This window comes from Kryptolebias marmoratus, linkage group LG24, assembly GCF_001649575.2.
Source record: "Kryptolebias marmoratus isolate JLee-2015 linkage group LG24, ASM164957v2, whole genome shotgun sequence".
Lineage (NCBI taxonomy): Eukaryota > Metazoa > Chordata > Actinopteri > Cyprinodontiformes > Rivulidae > Kryptolebias > Kryptolebias marmoratus.
The window spans coordinates 19,620,017-19,636,876 of record NC_051453.1 but is presented as its reverse complement, the minus strand read 5'-3'; the positions used below and the strand labels follow the sequence as shown (position 1 = coordinate 19,636,876).

Here is a 16,860-nt window from a genome sequence, read left to right as displayed (position 1 = left end):
CCCCTACAGGTCTCACTGTCATTGCCCACGTGAGCGTTGAAGTCCCCCAGTAGAACAAGGGAGTCCCCAGGAGGGGCACTTATGTAATTTACTAGAAGTCAAACTTTTATCTTTAGCTTTCTATATACATGAACTTAGCCGTTTTGTTTGACAGATGACTCAAAGTATATATTGTCTTTTTCTGTGAATTGTGGACTCACATTACCAGTCAACAGAAGTGGAGGATTTAACAAAATGTGCTTATTGTATTACATTTAGAGTTATATGTGGGATCAAATAAGAGCCAGACATTTGAAGTCAGCAAGCCCTGTCCAGTACTGAGTAATTAGTGTTGTACAGTTCTGCAGACAGTCGTTCTATAATCTGGACTAAAGATGATTTAATGGTCTTTACCAGGTAGTATTACAATTCCACTTGAAGTTTATTGCACAATTGCAAATGTAAAGTTACATAAATGTTGTTTTTGAATCAGATCATATACTGTTTATCTTGATTTTAAGAAAAACCCTTGTGTCGACAGCAATTCCTTTTGAGGCAGCCTCATCACTAAATGTTCTTTTTGGCCATCAAAACCATTGTTTGGACCAGAACATGCTCTCCATTTTGTTTTGTGGTGGCTAGCTGGACACTGATGCTCTGTGTCTTTTTTCACAATCGTCTTATTTTCGAGCATTGCCACCCTTGAGAAGAGCGTATTGTTCCGTGCCTGGGTAGTTCAGCTTTCATTGAGGAAAGCTTGAGGACCTTGCTGATGCAGGTAGTCCATGGACAAAAGTGCTGTGTGCGAACAGACAACGTCTTGTTGAAAGGCTACCAGCGTTGTCTCAGGAGGGGTAAGACATGCAGAAGCAGTATGCCACTGATACAGCTCTGTGCCATCAGGGTTCCCTGAATCACCATCAGAGGTGACCTGAAGTCGGACTGTGTGGCTCCATGACGTCAGGAGGAGCGCTGGTGTGTCTTCCCACAACATTGGCAGGATTGTTCCTCCTCCCTCGATTCCACTGTATGCACACACATCGGTCATCTGTGGCACATGATACAACACCGCTTGTCATCAGTCCATGCCTCCTGGTTACAGCACCACTCCAAACACAACTATCTCTGCTTGGTGCGGCAGCTTATGCATGGGATGGTGAACTCTTAGCCTGTCAGAGTCATTGAGGCTCGGTGAGAGATGGCATCGGGCCCAATACCTCTGTCAGACGCCAACATCATTGAGTTCTGTATTGCTTCCAGCATAGAACAACCTTCATTCGCTGTTTTGACTGATTGTTAGATGCTCCAGCAACTTCCCTGATAACATTAGGTTTTGATATATGAATGGCTAAAATAGCACAAACCATGCAGAAGTAGTTAGATTTTTTTTTTAAACTGTACAGAAATATATAAAACTTGAAAACATTGGTGTGAATGCTGACTCGGCGTACACACAAAAAGTTGTATATGGCACCTTGTCAACAATTTAGATTATTCTGTTGCTTTCAAGGCAGCATCACTTGTCAAAATATATATTTTCATATTAGTAATTTTTAGACTAAGACCTAAACCAGATACCACATTCTGTGTGGTCACGCGTCTCCTGCGAGATGACCCTTCCTGTCTGTGCGAAGAACTGAGGTAGCACCAAGTGTGTTTGGTTTTAGCAGACACTCTGATGAAATCTGTGGAATGGTGTTTAGCATAAACATCTTATAAAGCAGAGTCATCTCTACATCGTAATATTTTCGTGGAACGAAGAAACTTGTACAGCAGGTTTTATTTATTTGTCCAGTAAAACGCGCTGGTATGTGAGGTGGGTAATTTGTTTATTTCACCAGCCTGCTCAGAGGCTCCCTGCTGCTCATTAGGGCTCCACAGAAATATGAGTCTCTTGATAAGTTATCCTCCTACGCTGAATGGAGACTTTGGTGCAGGGCATCAGCGGAGATGAGCCCTCCCGTCTTGTTCTGGCATGTTTTTGTTCAGCCGGCATCACCCACCTGTTCTGAGACGATGTTTAGATCACAGAATGATTTATGAAATTCAATTCAACCTTTTTTTGCATTTAAAAGGGTTGCTGATCGTCAATGTTAGTTGCAGTTTTGTTTTCTCTCTTTTTACCAAAAATCCAGAGGGATGGTGCTCACTGGAGAAAAGAGGCTCGGTCGAGATGGCTCTCACATGAGCGTCACCACCGCCTACACCTTGTTTCTCGGTTTGGAAGCTTTAATGACTAATGAGTGCGTCTTCATGCAGACTCTATGCTTTGCTTTACCGTTGGATAAAAACAACCAGTTAGTGAAGACCGAGCTGGGCCTCCTCACACCACAGATCACCATAATGGCACCTTTCAGGCAAGGGAGTTGCTCATTGTCACTTTAATAACAGTGCACACGGAGGTGCTGGAAGTAGACTGTGATCTCTTGGTGCTTAGAGGTTAGTGTGACGTAACTTTAGTCCTCACTCCTGCTCAAGAATCCTATTTTTTAACAGTTCGATACCTTTTTTTGTTGTTTGTTTGAATTGTTCCTTTATTAATTGTTGTGAATTAAGCAATTATCTTTTCTGTATTAGGGATGTTTCCAAAAATCCTTTGCCAAGTTATCGTTTTCAGTGGCTACAAAAGTCTGCTCTTCCCTGGTAAAACGCCAGCTGTTTGTGATGTAAAAACAAATGAGATCATAATAGATGATTTCAAAAAAATTCCCACCTTTACTGCATACAATTCATCTGAAAAGTAACACAATTTGTCTAAATGTGTCCACCCTACAGGTTTTTATTACTATTATTTCAAGCTTCTTTTGATTTAATGATTACATTGTGTTTTTGAGTACTCACCTGCCTAAAGTCACTCTGAACAACCTGAAATAAGGTTCAGCTGTCCTGACATTTATTCAGTTGTATTCAATGCACACAGAGCTCACAAAGCCTCAAAATGATCTTATTGTTGAAAGATATGAGTCACATTTCTTCAGCATTAGCTGTCTCATGGACGTAGTGAAGATAGCCATCAATAAGGAGACAGGTTATTGGGTGAGTGACATTACCAAGAGCTGGTCCTCCCTTCAAAATTGATAAAAAGACGAAATGGAAACTGATCAGGGAGACTGCAGAAAGACCTACAGCAACAGAACTGCAGGAAGTGCTGGATATGTTCTCCCCTGAAGAACAATCTCCTGTGTTGTGATGAACCCAAAGTGTAACCTTTTGCTCACAGTTCCAAAAGAAAACACCAAAAGACCACCATCCCCACAAAGAAACGTGGAGGTGGCAGCATCATGCTGTGGGCTTGCTTTTCCTCATCTGGAACTGAGTAAATATGTAATTATGAACAGTTCCGAATATCAATCAGTTTTAGTCCAAAATCTTCATGTGTCTGCTAGAAAGCAGACAGCATGACAGTGACCTCAAGCGTACATCCAAAGGAACAACAGACTGACTTCACCAGAAGGAAATAAAATTCTGAAATGACCCAGATCTAAAATCTGAAGGCTGACCTGAAGAGGCACGCGCACAAAAGACGTCTGTGCAGTTCAACATTTTTGTACTCTTTTGATAGCCATGCTGGTGATGGTTCAGCACCACTTTTCTCTTCTCATGCCGCCGAAATAGATCAAAACGCAGCTTGCATTTTAAATTACTCGATTGTTTGTTCCTTTTCATTAAAAAGAGCGACGATGTCTGCCTTTCTGTGCCCTGCCGAGCTGTGGCGTCATTAGTCAGATTACACGACTGGCAGTCGAATGCTGGCTCGTGCTTCTGTGTCAGGAGACCAATAAAGCCAATCTGCTTGTGACTGTCCCCCCCTCCCCTCCCAGTCAGAAAGATGGCCAAGACGCTGCGGCAGAGTCCCTTCAGCAGCACTGCATTACAGCACACCATACCTAACACCTTAAACATGTCACATTCAGCAAACATTAAATTCCTCCGGTCAGATAATTGAAATGGATTCATTATATTTGTAAGATGAGGTGGGAAATCGTTCTACCAGCTTGACGGAGCTTGAAGATGTGGGGAAGCATATTTATATGCAGTGTGATCATGTTTCTGTCGAAGCCGTTGGGCTATTTGGCACTAAAATGGTAAATCTCTCATGTAAATTCTCCAACGAGAATACTTTCTCGTCACCCCTCTATCTTGATTTTGTGTTTTCTTAGGCAACTCCAAAGGGAAACGCCAGAAAAAGATAGTCTGCAGGACCCAGAACTACCTGAACTTGTATGCTGCAGATGGGCTGCGCACGCTGTGCATCGCAAAAAAGGTAAGCAGGCAGTCATCGGGAAACCTCTGAAGTGCTGAACAAGTGCTTTCTCTCATTAAAGCGCTTCAGAGCCCAATAGAGAGAGTGTGCCTCCGTTTTTTCTTTTTTTTCTTTTTTTTTTTTTTTTTTGGCAGACCGCATTTGTAGCCCAGCACAGATGATCACATGGAGCAGCCTGTCCAAAAGTAACATTCTTCGTGACTCAGCTGCAATCTGCGCCTCGTTCCCAGGCTGTTAATTTATGCTCTCACAGGCTAGGCTTGTTATATTCCTGCTCTTGCACAGATCATCACCGAAGCCAAGTGATAAAACACCTTGTCGGGAGTCTCACATTCTGTCGTCTTCCTCTGCCGCGGAGGAAGAAGCCGCGCTACTAAAACGGATGAGGCTTTAACGTTTGTGTTTATGTGTCAGATTTTGAGCAAAGAGGAATACGCCTGCTGGCTGCAGCGTCACTTACAGGCCGAGACTGCCATTCAGGGAAGAGAGGAGCTGCTCTTTGACTCGGCCTTAAGACTGGAGACAAACCTCCATCTTTTGGGTAATTGGCAGATTTTAACGATCAGAGTTTATAGATCAGTTAGTGGGAGATTTTACGATACAGTCATTCTACTCTGCACTGACCTACAGGAGCAACCGGCATCGAGGATCGGCTGCAGGATGGTGTCCCTGAAACGATAGCTTCGCTGCGGAAGGCCGGCTTGCAGATATGGGTGCTGACAGGCGACAAACAGGAAACGGCCGTCAACATCGCGTACGCCTGCAAACTGCTGGACCCCGAGGAGGAGATCCTGACACTGAACGCTGACTCTCAGGTAAGGAACAGTGTGACCCATCGAACCAAAACCTTTTTAGCCAAAGAGTAGAAACATTTGAATGGCAGCTTAATGATATACAAAATAAAAGCCTAATGTTGCATGGGTTATCTGTTAAAGCACAGTAAGTGTAAATAATTGACAACAAGAGTATACTAAATACTAAAACCCTCCTGACTTTGCACCTTTATCTGTACCAGGAGGCGTGCGCGCTGCTGTTGGAGGAGAGTTTACACTACATCCAGGCCAAATTCCTCTGTAGCTCTGGAGTCCAGTCTGCCAAGGCCTTCCACGCTAACTTTCCCCCCTTTGAGATTTATCCCTCCTCCGCTTCGCCGTCCTCCTCATCCTCCCACAGCGCTCCCTTCATGGTGCACCGGCTGGGCCTGGTGATTGACGGGCGTACCTTGGCCTATGCCCTGGACAAGAGCTTGGAGGATAAGTTTCTGGCTGTTGCTCGGAGCTGCCGCTCAGTCCTGTGCTGCCGCTCGACGCCGCTGCAGAAGAGCATGGTGGTCAAACTGGTGCGGAACAAGCTGAAGGTCATGACTCTGGCTATAGGTAAGCACTGGGGAAACACTATGACACACATTTAGATTTGAGTGAAACCACTCAAATGGTCTTACAAAAGATGTTTGCAGTTCACTAAATAAAAAATAACCGATCTAACAAAATAAAAACGTATTTATGTTAACGGTAACAGAGGTGGACCGTACTGATGAGCTAATAATGGCTTGTTTGAGCAGACCCACATCCTGCCAGCTTAAAACGACTCCCATTTTTTAACATTTCAGAGCGGTTCATGTCAACGCTGTTATTTGAACCGTTACGCCACCATCGGTTTAGCATTGCACCTCAATTTCTGCAGAAATAATATAACATTCCTGCCTGAAGTGATCCCAGGCCGCACCTGCTGCCACCCCTACGCCTACGATCAAACCTTCATAGCTAACTGGAACCTCCAATTAAACTTGCATTCTGAACCATGACTTGTGCGTACCATTCCACTCCTGTGAACCACTAGGAAATGTTTGACATTGGAGTTTTAAGGCTGCAGTGATCCACTTTGGTCTTGGTTGCGTGTTTGCTCATCAGTTTAGTCAGAATTACACTCGATTTCACCAAACTGTCGTTGTTGAAAAAAGCTTTCTACAACAGGTGAGCTATTAATTGAGCAGCAAATGGGTTTTGTTTGTCTTCATACGATGTTTGCCGTAATCGAGCAGCCCTACGTATAACACGTTTGCGACCCGTGCTGGCAAAATGAGTCATGATGAGGAAGTTATTATTATTTTCTATTTCTCCACCTTAAAAGCTACAAAATGATTTGTACTTTGTTGAAATTTGGCGATTTATCACCTGGCAACAAGCTGGTTTTGTTTATGGGAGTGCCGGTTTGAAAACTTTGTTTTTATTGGTCTACAATACAATACATTGGGAATTCAAGGCATATATTTGGAAAGGGGAATCCCCAAGCTTCACAGTGACCAACCATTATACGAAGGGATTTCCCAGCGCTACTGCAGCCGGCAGAGAAAAACAGTCAGTTTCCAAAGAAAATTATAAAATTTTCTGTTAGAAAACTTTGATTTAAAAGTAGATTAATCAGGAAGATTAAAAATTATAGATGCTGTTTTATTTACTGGGATTGCTAGATGGTGTCTTTATTGACACCATCAATAAATATTATCCCTTTTTTTTTTTTTTTACTTATTTTGCCAATACAGGCCACAATTATTATAACAAAATTATGTTCAAACTTGAGTCCTTCTTTTTGTGCAGAGTCCATTAATCAGTTTGAGGCCTGGTATTCCTTGAAGGAATTCATATTGTCCATTTCCTTTCATGCCAGAGATTTAAACTAAGATCATCTTGTTTTGGGAAGTGATAAATTTAGTCACACAGAGACCATCTCTAGCAGCTTATACAAACATTTATCTGAGTCCTCATCACCACCTACCTCTGATATTGAACTGCCGTGACACACTAAAACTCTCCTACTGCCCACCAGCACTTCTACCACTCCAACACAAGAGGTAACAAAAACAAAGACCTTCCTCGAAGTGGAGGGAAATCAGAAACAGTGCTTGTTACGTCACCACAGCAGCCCTGGCTGTAAACCTCAAACACAGACGCCAAGGACAAAGGATGCACCAGATAGTAAACCCATAGAAGCACATCTATTATTAACAGAACAAAACTAATTCTGTTAAAAGTTTGACCGTCTCAGCATCATCTCACTTGCTGATGTCACTGTTTACTGCCTCCAGGCTTTTGGCTCATCCCTCTTGACCACTTGCATTTCCTGCATTCTCTCCAACCCCATTAATCACAGGTGACGGGGCCAATGACGTCAGCATGATCCAGGTAGCAGACGTTGGCGTGGGGATCTCAGGACAGGAGGGCATGCAGGTGAGAGACAACTGGGCGATTCCCGTCGGATCTGAAAACAATGGAGGTGTTGATTGTGAGCAGAGAAGTGATGCAAAAGAAAGAGAAGGGTAAAAAGGAAAGAAGTCTGGACTTTATAGTACTTAATGGCTCTTCATTACTCTCAATCACAAGTTCTGTTGTAGTCTATATATAAATGCTTGTGTTGTGCTGACTCAGGAGACCTGCAGAGAAGCAGCTCTGCACGTTTCCATTTCAGCATTCTCTTTCTGCTCGGAGGTCAAGGTTGTGTCCTTTGCGTAGGTAACAGATTCGTTTATTTATTTATTTATTTTTTTAAGTGAACTTATTTTGCTCGTCTCTGCTCATGTAACAGCTTGCTCCGGAAGAGTGAGCTCCGAGATGATGGAGATTCCCAATTAACTGCCCACAGATGCTTCAGCGCTGCCTCTGCATCCGGGCTTCAGCTCCAGATTAATTACCGTTTGTCAAATTTGCTCTCGCTCAGACGGCTCTAAATTCTGGAAATGTTATATACTCAGGCCTGCAACACACTTTTTTCCTGGTTTAGGAATGCTCTCCCCACGTAGTCGTTAAGGAGAGCTCATTAAAGCGCGGCTACAAGCTAAACGAGGTGCCGGCCGTTGCTTCTCCTGTCGGGGGATAATGTTGACAGTTGAGGAGTGCCATAAAGAGTTAGCGGCGCCCTTTCAGATTTAAGTCGCGCTGCAGGACTGTCTATGGGGAGAGTTTTAGATGCTGATGGATGGGACTGACACTCTCCTGCTGCTGCAGAAGGGAATCCCAGAAGGTAGACAACTCATTTAAAGGTTATTGCTTTCGAAAGATACCCCCCCCCCTATTAAAGATTGATTAAAAAGAGGCAGGCAGGTGGATCAGGACCAGCCATTTCCAACTGTTATTTCCTGATGTTGACATTGGGAGGAGGAGGAGGAGGAGGAGTGATGAAGGGAAGAAACTGAATGCCGGGGACCTCTGGTGTTTTGCAGGCGGTGATGGCGAGCGACTTTGCCCTCCCACGTTTCCGGTATCTCCAGAAGCTCCTGCTGGTGCACGGACACTGGTGCTACTCCCGACTGGCAAACATGATCCTGTATTTCTTCTACAAGAACGCCGTAAGACACGCGTCTCCACGTATCCCCTCAGATGCGCTGGCCGCTCCCTCTGTACCACTCCTGCCCATCCGTTTTGTTCCCACAGATGTTTGTTGCGCTCATCTTCTGGTATCAGTTTTACTGTGGCTTCTCCGGCTCGGCCATGATCGACCAGTGGTATCTCATCTTCTTCAACCTGATGTTCTCCGCTTTCCCACAACTCATCACGGGCACTCTGGACAAAGACGTGTCAGCAGAGACGCTCCAACAACTACCTCATCTCTACGTGAACGGCCAGAACTCTGAGGTCCAGTCTCACCTTAAAACACAGATCCTAGTTATTATCACAGCTTCTCCACAGTACTTTTTTTTTTGGTTTGAGCTGAAAATAATACTCTAACACATATCTAAAGCACTACTTGGTGGATTACAGGACTGTTTGGTTGAGATCTTTGTGATACATAAAGATCTGTTTGGGAGTTTGACCAACTATAGAGTTTTTATTTAGTATCACTAATAGGTGGAAGTTCTCCATGTGCTGCAATAAAGGAGACATATTCCTCCTATTCGTAAGTTGAAAACCTGAGCTCTTTATGAAGTGTATTCACTTTCATGAACTGTTTCTCTGTTGAGACCGTGTACTTTTTTTTTTTTTTTAGTTCCTGCTTCAGGGTAGGTGCTTTCTTAGTTTGAAAGGGACTCTTGAGGGATATAAGGGAATGTGATTGGTACATGCCCGCACTGATAAAATGCATTCACATTTTTCAAATTTAAAGTGTCTCTTGTTGATGACGAATGTGTCATGCATAAGTATCATGGTCCCGTCGACCGTCAGCCAAGTGTTTCACAATGATAGTGTTCCCCTGGTGGTGCCAAAGCAAACATGTCGGTCCATATAACTGCACCATCGTGGGGCTAAAAGTCCTGATAACCTCAGTGTGTCCTTTCAAACGGTTTGATCCAAACCTGCTTGGTACCCACCCCGAGAACTCACACTAGCACACTAAAATTGTATTTCTCTCCTCTGTAGTTCGACTAACGACAGCTGGTTGTGGTTTTTCTGTAAGGCGCAGTTTTACAGCACCTAATCGATCAGAAGACAAACCGATACAGATCACTTTGTAAAAACCGTCTGGAAAAATGTTTCATGGTCCTCCTGGCATTGTCTTTATTTATTCGTTTCCTCCCTAATCTACTCGCAGCTTTTTCACCAAACTTCGAAAAATTCTTCTCACGTTGATTACCAACGTGTTGGCGTTTCTCGGGGGGCGTGCTTGGCTTATGATGTCAGCACATCACATTTCTGTAGCACTTAAAGGCATCGATCCTTTCAGTGTTTTTCAAACCTGCTTTTGTACATTAACACAAGAAATGTAAGATCTGTTCAGTTTAGCGTTAAAGAAAACTTGTGTATTAAAAAAAAAAAAAGAGTTGATCAACATTCTTAGCTTTGGTGTGAAATATTCAAATTTTCTGTCCTGTTTGGGTTGTTCTTGCAGGAATATAAGCAATATATGTTCTGGATGAACATGATTGATGCCTTCTACCAAAGTCTGGTCTGTTTCTTCATTCCCTACTTTGTGAGTCTAGATATTTCACCTTCATCAGCTCATCTCAGCATTTGATTTTTGTCAACTTACTCACCGTCTCCTCTTGTCTTCATTCTGGTTTCCTCCTAAACCCCACCCACCCACCCCCCAGGCCTACTCTGACTCAGACGTGGATCTGTTTACATGGGGTACCCCCATCACCACCATCGCTTTACTCACCATTCTGGTGCATTTGGGCGTCGAGACCAAAACCTGGGTAAGAACCGTGTTTTTTAAACCCACTGATGACAGACAGCATCGTCATCATTCCCAGCTTCACGTCAGCATTAATGTGACATCTGAAAGGATTGCAGGTGTTTATGTAATTCCAGCCGGTCTGTCTTTCTGCACAGGCTCAGTTTACACCACATGCAGCTCCTCTCGCTTTTCACTCGGTCTCAGAAACGCCAGCTTTTCTTTTTACTCCACTCATTGTTTGCCTTTGTTTTATTTTCAGGCATCCATACCACAGCAGTCTCAATCACAAATCATCACATTACCCTGTAATTAATCAGTCTCTTCCTTTATTTCAAGGATGAGCATTTATCTTGACAAGTTTTTAACTTAAACATAAAGAGTAGGTTTTGTTTTTTTACTGTTAGACGCAATTGCCTCTTATCAAGAGAAGTGTTCATAGAGAGCAGGACTGACTAAAACGCTTTGAACATCTCAGCTGGCAGGTATTTATTGTTCTCACCATCGGTAAGGTATTGCAGGTGAAAACGCTCCCCTCTCGTCTTCATACAAAAACTGTGAGGCTGTAATTAATGACCCCCTTTGTTCAGGAATACAGTCTGCTGAGCCATTATACATTTACGCTGTCAGATCAGCTGATCAGCTCAGCTCGAAGCACAAAAAGCTCATTGTGTGTTAAAAATAAAAAATAAAATAAAAAAGTTCTGCATGCTCACTTTTCTTCGTCATAGTCCAGCTCGACAACCACCCTCAGCTGTCAGATGGTCACAAAGGGGCGGGGACTGAATAAACGTAACATAAAGGATGGTTGTCGGGAGGCCAGTGTGGAAGTGCGGCGCTCCTCGGGGTCGGACACGTTGCTCACTTTAAGCCCCAAACAAACCACGGCGACGGAACCAATGGTGGATTTTCTCAGACTTAACACGTGGTGTCAGCTGAATTTGTCGTTTAGTTTTTTGGGACAAACAAGGAAATCAAAACACTTGTCTGCATTTGGAAAGCTGAATATTTTTGTGTCCATTTTGGCACTGCAAATTGGAAACGATGTGATTTTCTGTGCAAAGATAAAAATGAACTGATGAAGAAAATCATGACATTCTTGAGTTTTTCTTTTTGAACAAATAACCATGGCGTAATTTCATAATCTGATAATTAAACGACGCCTAAAGCTCTCTTTTTTGGGGGGCTCAATTGTGTCTTGTTGCTTTAGGTTTTGCTGCGTCAGCCCTTTTTCTTTTTGATCGCAGCCGTGAAATAAATGCACAAAGCCACTTTGATGGTCTGCGCAACACCAAGAAACTGGTGCTCCGCTCTGATCTGACTCTGAAAGTGGCCCGCGTGAAAATGACACGATATCTTAGATCACTCTGACACATTCTTCCTGATTTTAAGGTGACAATAAAAGCTTTTCCATCCATTTAAGACCAAACACTATGCTCTCGCGTCTTGTCGTCGCTTTGAGCCGGTCTCGTTGCCAGCAGATTGAGAAACATGTTGTTTTAAAGGTGGGGAAAAAGACCCTGTGGCCCTGTGTTATATTAACAATAACTAAAGCTTTTAAATGAATTGATTACTCCTGATATATCTGTGACCAAATGAAGGCTTGTTGATTTCAAACAGATGAGTAATATTTTGTTAAATGTGTAGAAACTTGTCCTTGTTCTCGTCCTCCACAGACCTGGATGAACTGGCTGTCAATCGCCTTCAGTGTGGCGTTGTTCTTCACCGTGGCTCTGTGCTACAACGCCTCCTGCCCCACCTGCTACTTGCCCTCAAACCCCTACTGGACCATGCAGAGGCTGCTGCAGGAGCCTCTCTTCTTCCTGCTGCTCACCATTACGCCCGTGGCCGCGCTGCTGCCTCGGTACGTTTGCATTTCTCGTCTGCGCATAAGGGAGCACGCAACCAGTCTGCCAAAAATATTTCTGGTTATTTGCTGCAAAATGTGTCTGTTATAGATACCAGATGTCTTTTATGTTTATTCCAAGAGCCCCTGCCTTAACATTTGGAGTGAAGTCTGCCTCTGTTTTATGTTCCAGATATTTCTACAGGGCGTGTCAAGGCACTCTGTTTCCAAGCCCCGTGCAAGTTGGAAGGCAGTTAGATAAGCTCCCCGCCGACACCCGAAGGAACATCCTCAGTCTGAGCAGGGTCAAGACAGGGTCGCCGCTCACTCCCGAGCCTCCCTTCCTGTCCCTCAGCAAGCTTTCGCCAAAAAGTTGCACTAATAAAGACCAGAGGAGCATCCCCAGCTCCGAAGCACTGCAGGCCAAAAGGGCCCCTGACGTCCGGGCAAACGAAGAAAGGAGTCCGAAAACACCGCCCCTGCACAGTGAGAAACACCCCGCAGATCTCTGCAATGTGGCTCTATCAGAACTGAGCACTCTCCCGTACTCCAAAAACGATTCTCAGCTCTCGAGGGAGCCGCCGCCCTCGCCTTCGCCGCCCTCGCCTTCGCCTCTTTCCACCAAAGACTCAGAGCATCTCGATAAAACTTTAAAGCTGTCAGATCCGAGTTTCCCCTGCAGGCTCACTTCCACGCCTCTGGTGTCCCAGACAGACGGCATCCAGCTGAACCTGCCCCCCGACGGAGCCCCGCAGTATGTGAAGTACTCTCGGAGCTCAGAGGACGGACTCCGATCAGCTCACAGGAGCGAGGGCGAGGCAGAACAGTCCCTACACACTGCCCTATGATGCCTTACAAGTCTCAACTATGTTACTCTGTTTGCACAATAGTTCTTTTTAAACTAATTTTATTCTATTTTTACAAGATTTTTTATAAAATATACAAAAAGGGTACTTTATATTTTCAATTTAAAGCTAACTAATTATACTTTCAAATGGGAGATGCAAGAACTGGAACATCCCCCTGCCTTCTCCCCCTTTTTTAAAAAAATTATTTAGATTTAACAGAGTTGTAATTCCCCTGGTTTCAATGAGAAGTAGAGCAGTAAAGAAGCGTTCCTCTGCAGACTTCAGGTGGGGGTTCAGGTTCCTCTCATTGGTTTCTTTCCACTCTGCCTTTTTTGTGGCATTAAAGCCGGGACCAGACCTCAAATATCAGGTGGCGAGACGAGGTTTTAGAGGTTTGCAGCCCCTGTGGGCACACGCTCGAGTTTTGGGCAAGTTTGTGCATTTGTTTTTTATATTTTAAAATGTATTCGGGGTTAGTTTTTTTTTTGTTTTTTTTTTTCTTTTAAAGTTGATGCAAATCATGGATTTATCAGTGTTGCTGGGTCGTGTACATTTTGGCTCAATCTTTTTAAGTGCATTTCCAGCAGTTCTGCTGCAAAGTACACTAAACCAAAACTAAAAGATGTATTGTTGTTACACCTCATAACAACATTTTCATTTCAGTCTGTGGACACAACCCTACCAGGTGAAATGCTCCTTTAAAGTTTAGTTTTACAAGGAAGGCTCTCAGACTGTCTGGCTGTGTTTCTATGAAAAATGTAGCCTAACGTATCAGGTGTTTGTTGCTGCTTTTACTGAGAGCTGAGGCTGCAAGATCACAGTTTCTGCACCTGGTTTTGGGCTGGTGTTCTGCAGACAATCAGCTTTGTTTATGTCTGGGGTAAAAGAAAAAGACAAAATCTAGCTTTTGCGTCCTTAAAGATTCCGTCTTTCATGTATTTTTTTTTTGTTTTGCGTGTACAAAAACTGGTGATTGTTCTTAAGTTTGCCAGGTTATGTACAAATTTCCTAACAGTACCTGCACCAAGCCAATAGCTTGTTACTGTTGGGAAGCAGAAACTTCAGGTTTTCTATTGCTTAAAGAACCAAAATATTTCCAAGATAAGGAGGTGTCACCTCTAACCAGAAAGAGCTGATTGAGACAAATGTAAATGTGATATTGAAGCTGGACACAGTCTGGAAGCTCATCTTTGAGCTCCAAGTCGTAAAGAAAAAAATCAACTGGAACGACCCCCTCAAGTCAGAATTTGAGCTCAGAAAGTCCCTAACCAGTGCCGACCTCACAGTCCAATATGGCCGCCCTGCGCCTGAAAAGCTGCAATAGCTGCAGTAACAGAGATTTTAATTGTCACTTTTGCCTGTTTGTATCCTGTTGAACGGTAGCTTCCAGCTTCAATTAGTGTTGCTGACACCGGCCTGGTTACGGAGCCCAACATGTGAGTTCTGACCTGGGATGTAAATGGATCTCACATTAATGGCTGTAAAGACTGGAGAAAAAAAAGTGCTACCTGGCTGCTAGCTAGCTCGAATAAGTTCATATTGCATTACATTTTTCGATGCTGTTGCCTAAAGTAGTCGAAACATTGTTCTGAAGCTAACGTTTAGCATGCTGTACGGCTTCAAAAATGCTGGGAGGTGGTGGGTTTTTTTGTGCTGCGCTAACAGTTTTCTGACTGTACAACACTTTGGGTGAAGCTGGCGTTAGCATAGCTAGCTTAGTAATTCAGAGACTGAAGGACCTGTGTGAACATTGGTCCAAAACAAACTTGGTCACAAACATCTTAAAGTTTGCCAGGAAGTTATACGTGTCACTGTGGACACACCTGAAGAGGCGGGTTTAAGATAAAGATATCTGAAAATTGAGATGTGGCAGAAAGCTATTGAGCCCAGTTCAAGCTAAACATGCCAACCAGCAAATCTGTATATTTTTATTATTATTATTATTATTTCTATTTTCGAAACAAAGAAATTAATTTGTCAGCTTTAGGTTTACCCAAAAACCAATAAAAGTCCCCCTGTCCCCGCACATAGACAAACCGTAGACTGGTCAACTCCTTAAATTATATTATTCATGTTTTTGTTTATTTGGTAAGATTTAGAGCCCCTGGTGGGCAGATTCTGGGTTAGGCTAAGCTAACATCACTTTCTAAATGTTTTAGATTCTTCTATCAGTTTGTAAAAGCATTTTTAAAAGAAACCCAGTGAGTTGATGAAAAGCTACCGATTGTTAAGCCAGTTTTGTTTGTGAGCCAGTTTAAGATCTTGGCTGGAGTTTATCTTAAACTAGTCCCCGATTTCTTTCTGCCAGTTTTAGGCCGCAAATCAAATCGTCAGCACTAGAAAGTCTCTCCACGTGTAAAAGATGTACATTTGCACTTTAAAAGCATCACCTTGAAGCTGCCGTGTGTGTTTGTAGCGCCTGATGTGTTCGGTGTCCACTTACTACACAGAAAGAATTACTTTAGCTTTCTCTCGTAATCTGGTCTGTTTATAGTGTAAACAATGTTGTATTTGTGGCAGACTGTTTTTTTTTTGTAAAAAAAAAAAAAGAAAGAAAAGCAAACATTTACCAAAGATCGTCTATATTTCTGTATTTTCTAAGCGATGGAACGTGCCTTAACACTGGATAGGAAGTTGCAATTCTGCTCAAGATGCTGAATCTCTTTGTTTAATTAGCATCTTTGTTTGTTTAGATATTTATAAAACCAAATGCTGTCGTCCCCTCCCCAACCCCTCTCTCTCTCTGTCTCTCTCTCTATATATATATATATATATATATATTTTTTTTTTTTTTTTTTTTATAAATTTGTCTTGCACTTGGCTCTTTTCTCTGGCATGTTCCGACTCATTTGATTTTATGGTTCCTGTTAAAACAACAGAACATTAAACGTGTCACACGTTGTTCAGGAATGAAGCTCCAGTCCCGGTCCACACACTTCACACGTCCCTCTCACCAACTCACCGCGTCGCACGCAGCTTTTTTTTTTTTTTTCCATGTTTAGTATGTTGAACCGGAGCTCGTTTTATTTCCTTTTGTCAGTGAACGCGTCAGGCCTATTTAGGGTCCACGTTTTAACACAAAGGGGTTTTTTTTCTTTTTGCACCAGTTGTCGCACATTAAACGAAAGCTGCTCCACAGTTTGTCGCTCATCTTAACGTGTGAGACTTCGTCCAGCTTCTTTAAAGGAAAAACATGGAAGGATATAAACCAAGAAGCTCCAGCGTGATGACAGTGTGGGAAAAACTCTTTTACATTCCTATTAAAATACATTTTTATATGTAGAGTTTCTGTATATGACTACTTGTGAACAAAACCCCCTGAAATAAAGTATTTTATCCTTTGCTACCTGTCTCTGACGACTCACTCTTCTTTCTCTGGGTTTGTTGTTTGAATTTCTCACCTCCTCATTAAAGAGATTAATGAGGGTTACTTTGATCTGGAAGGAATACAATTTACACTTAAATATTTCCTCTTAAAAAAACTAAAGTGTATTACTAATGGACAGTTTATCTAACATAACTTATACCTCTGTTTTATTGTTGTTATGTGACATACGAGAACATCTGCGTGTTGCGAATGACTCTCGGCTACTACCACATCACATTTCAGCTCAATATCTGTAAACTTGACTGAGTTATATACTTATTTATATGTTTGCTTAACCTCTTCACTGATTCACCTCTGAGAATCATTCTAATCATCGATCGTTGATTCTTGTTCATTTGTTCTCATGTTTAGCTATGATCAGTTATTTTGTGCTTTAAATGAGTCATTTGACACCTTGATGATGATGTGTGTGTGTGTGTGTGGGGGGGGG

The 16,860-nt window shown here is 42.8% G+C and overlaps 1 protein-coding gene across 2 annotated transcripts in view; it reads left to right on the top strand.

Moving 5' to 3' along the window:
* Positions 1–16,386, top strand: part of atp10a (ATPase phospholipid transporting 10A) — a 41,801-nt gene extending 25,415 nt beyond the window's left edge. For both annotated transcript variants that reach the window (XM_017423372.3, XM_017423371.3), the window contains exons 11-21: positions 4,140–4,243; positions 4,658–4,784; positions 4,874–5,058; positions 5,259–5,619; positions 7,394–7,470; positions 8,460–8,585; positions 8,671–8,871; positions 10,064–10,144; positions 10,266–10,370; positions 12,025–12,212; positions 12,388–16,386. In XM_017423372.3, coding sequence (XP_017278861.1) covers positions 4,140–4,243; positions 4,658–4,784; positions 4,874–5,058; positions 5,259–5,619; positions 7,394–7,470; positions 8,460–8,585; positions 8,671–8,871; positions 10,064–10,144; positions 10,266–10,370; positions 12,025–12,212; positions 12,388–13,042 — 2,210 coding nt within the window. In that variant the 3' untranslated portion in view covers positions 13,043–16,386. The remainder of the gene's footprint in view (positions 1–4,139; positions 4,244–4,657; positions 4,785–4,873; positions 5,059–5,258; positions 5,620–7,393; positions 7,471–8,459; positions 8,586–8,670; positions 8,872–10,063; positions 10,145–10,265; positions 10,371–12,024; positions 12,213–12,387) is intronic.
* Positions 16,387–16,860: the final 474 nt, after the last annotated feature.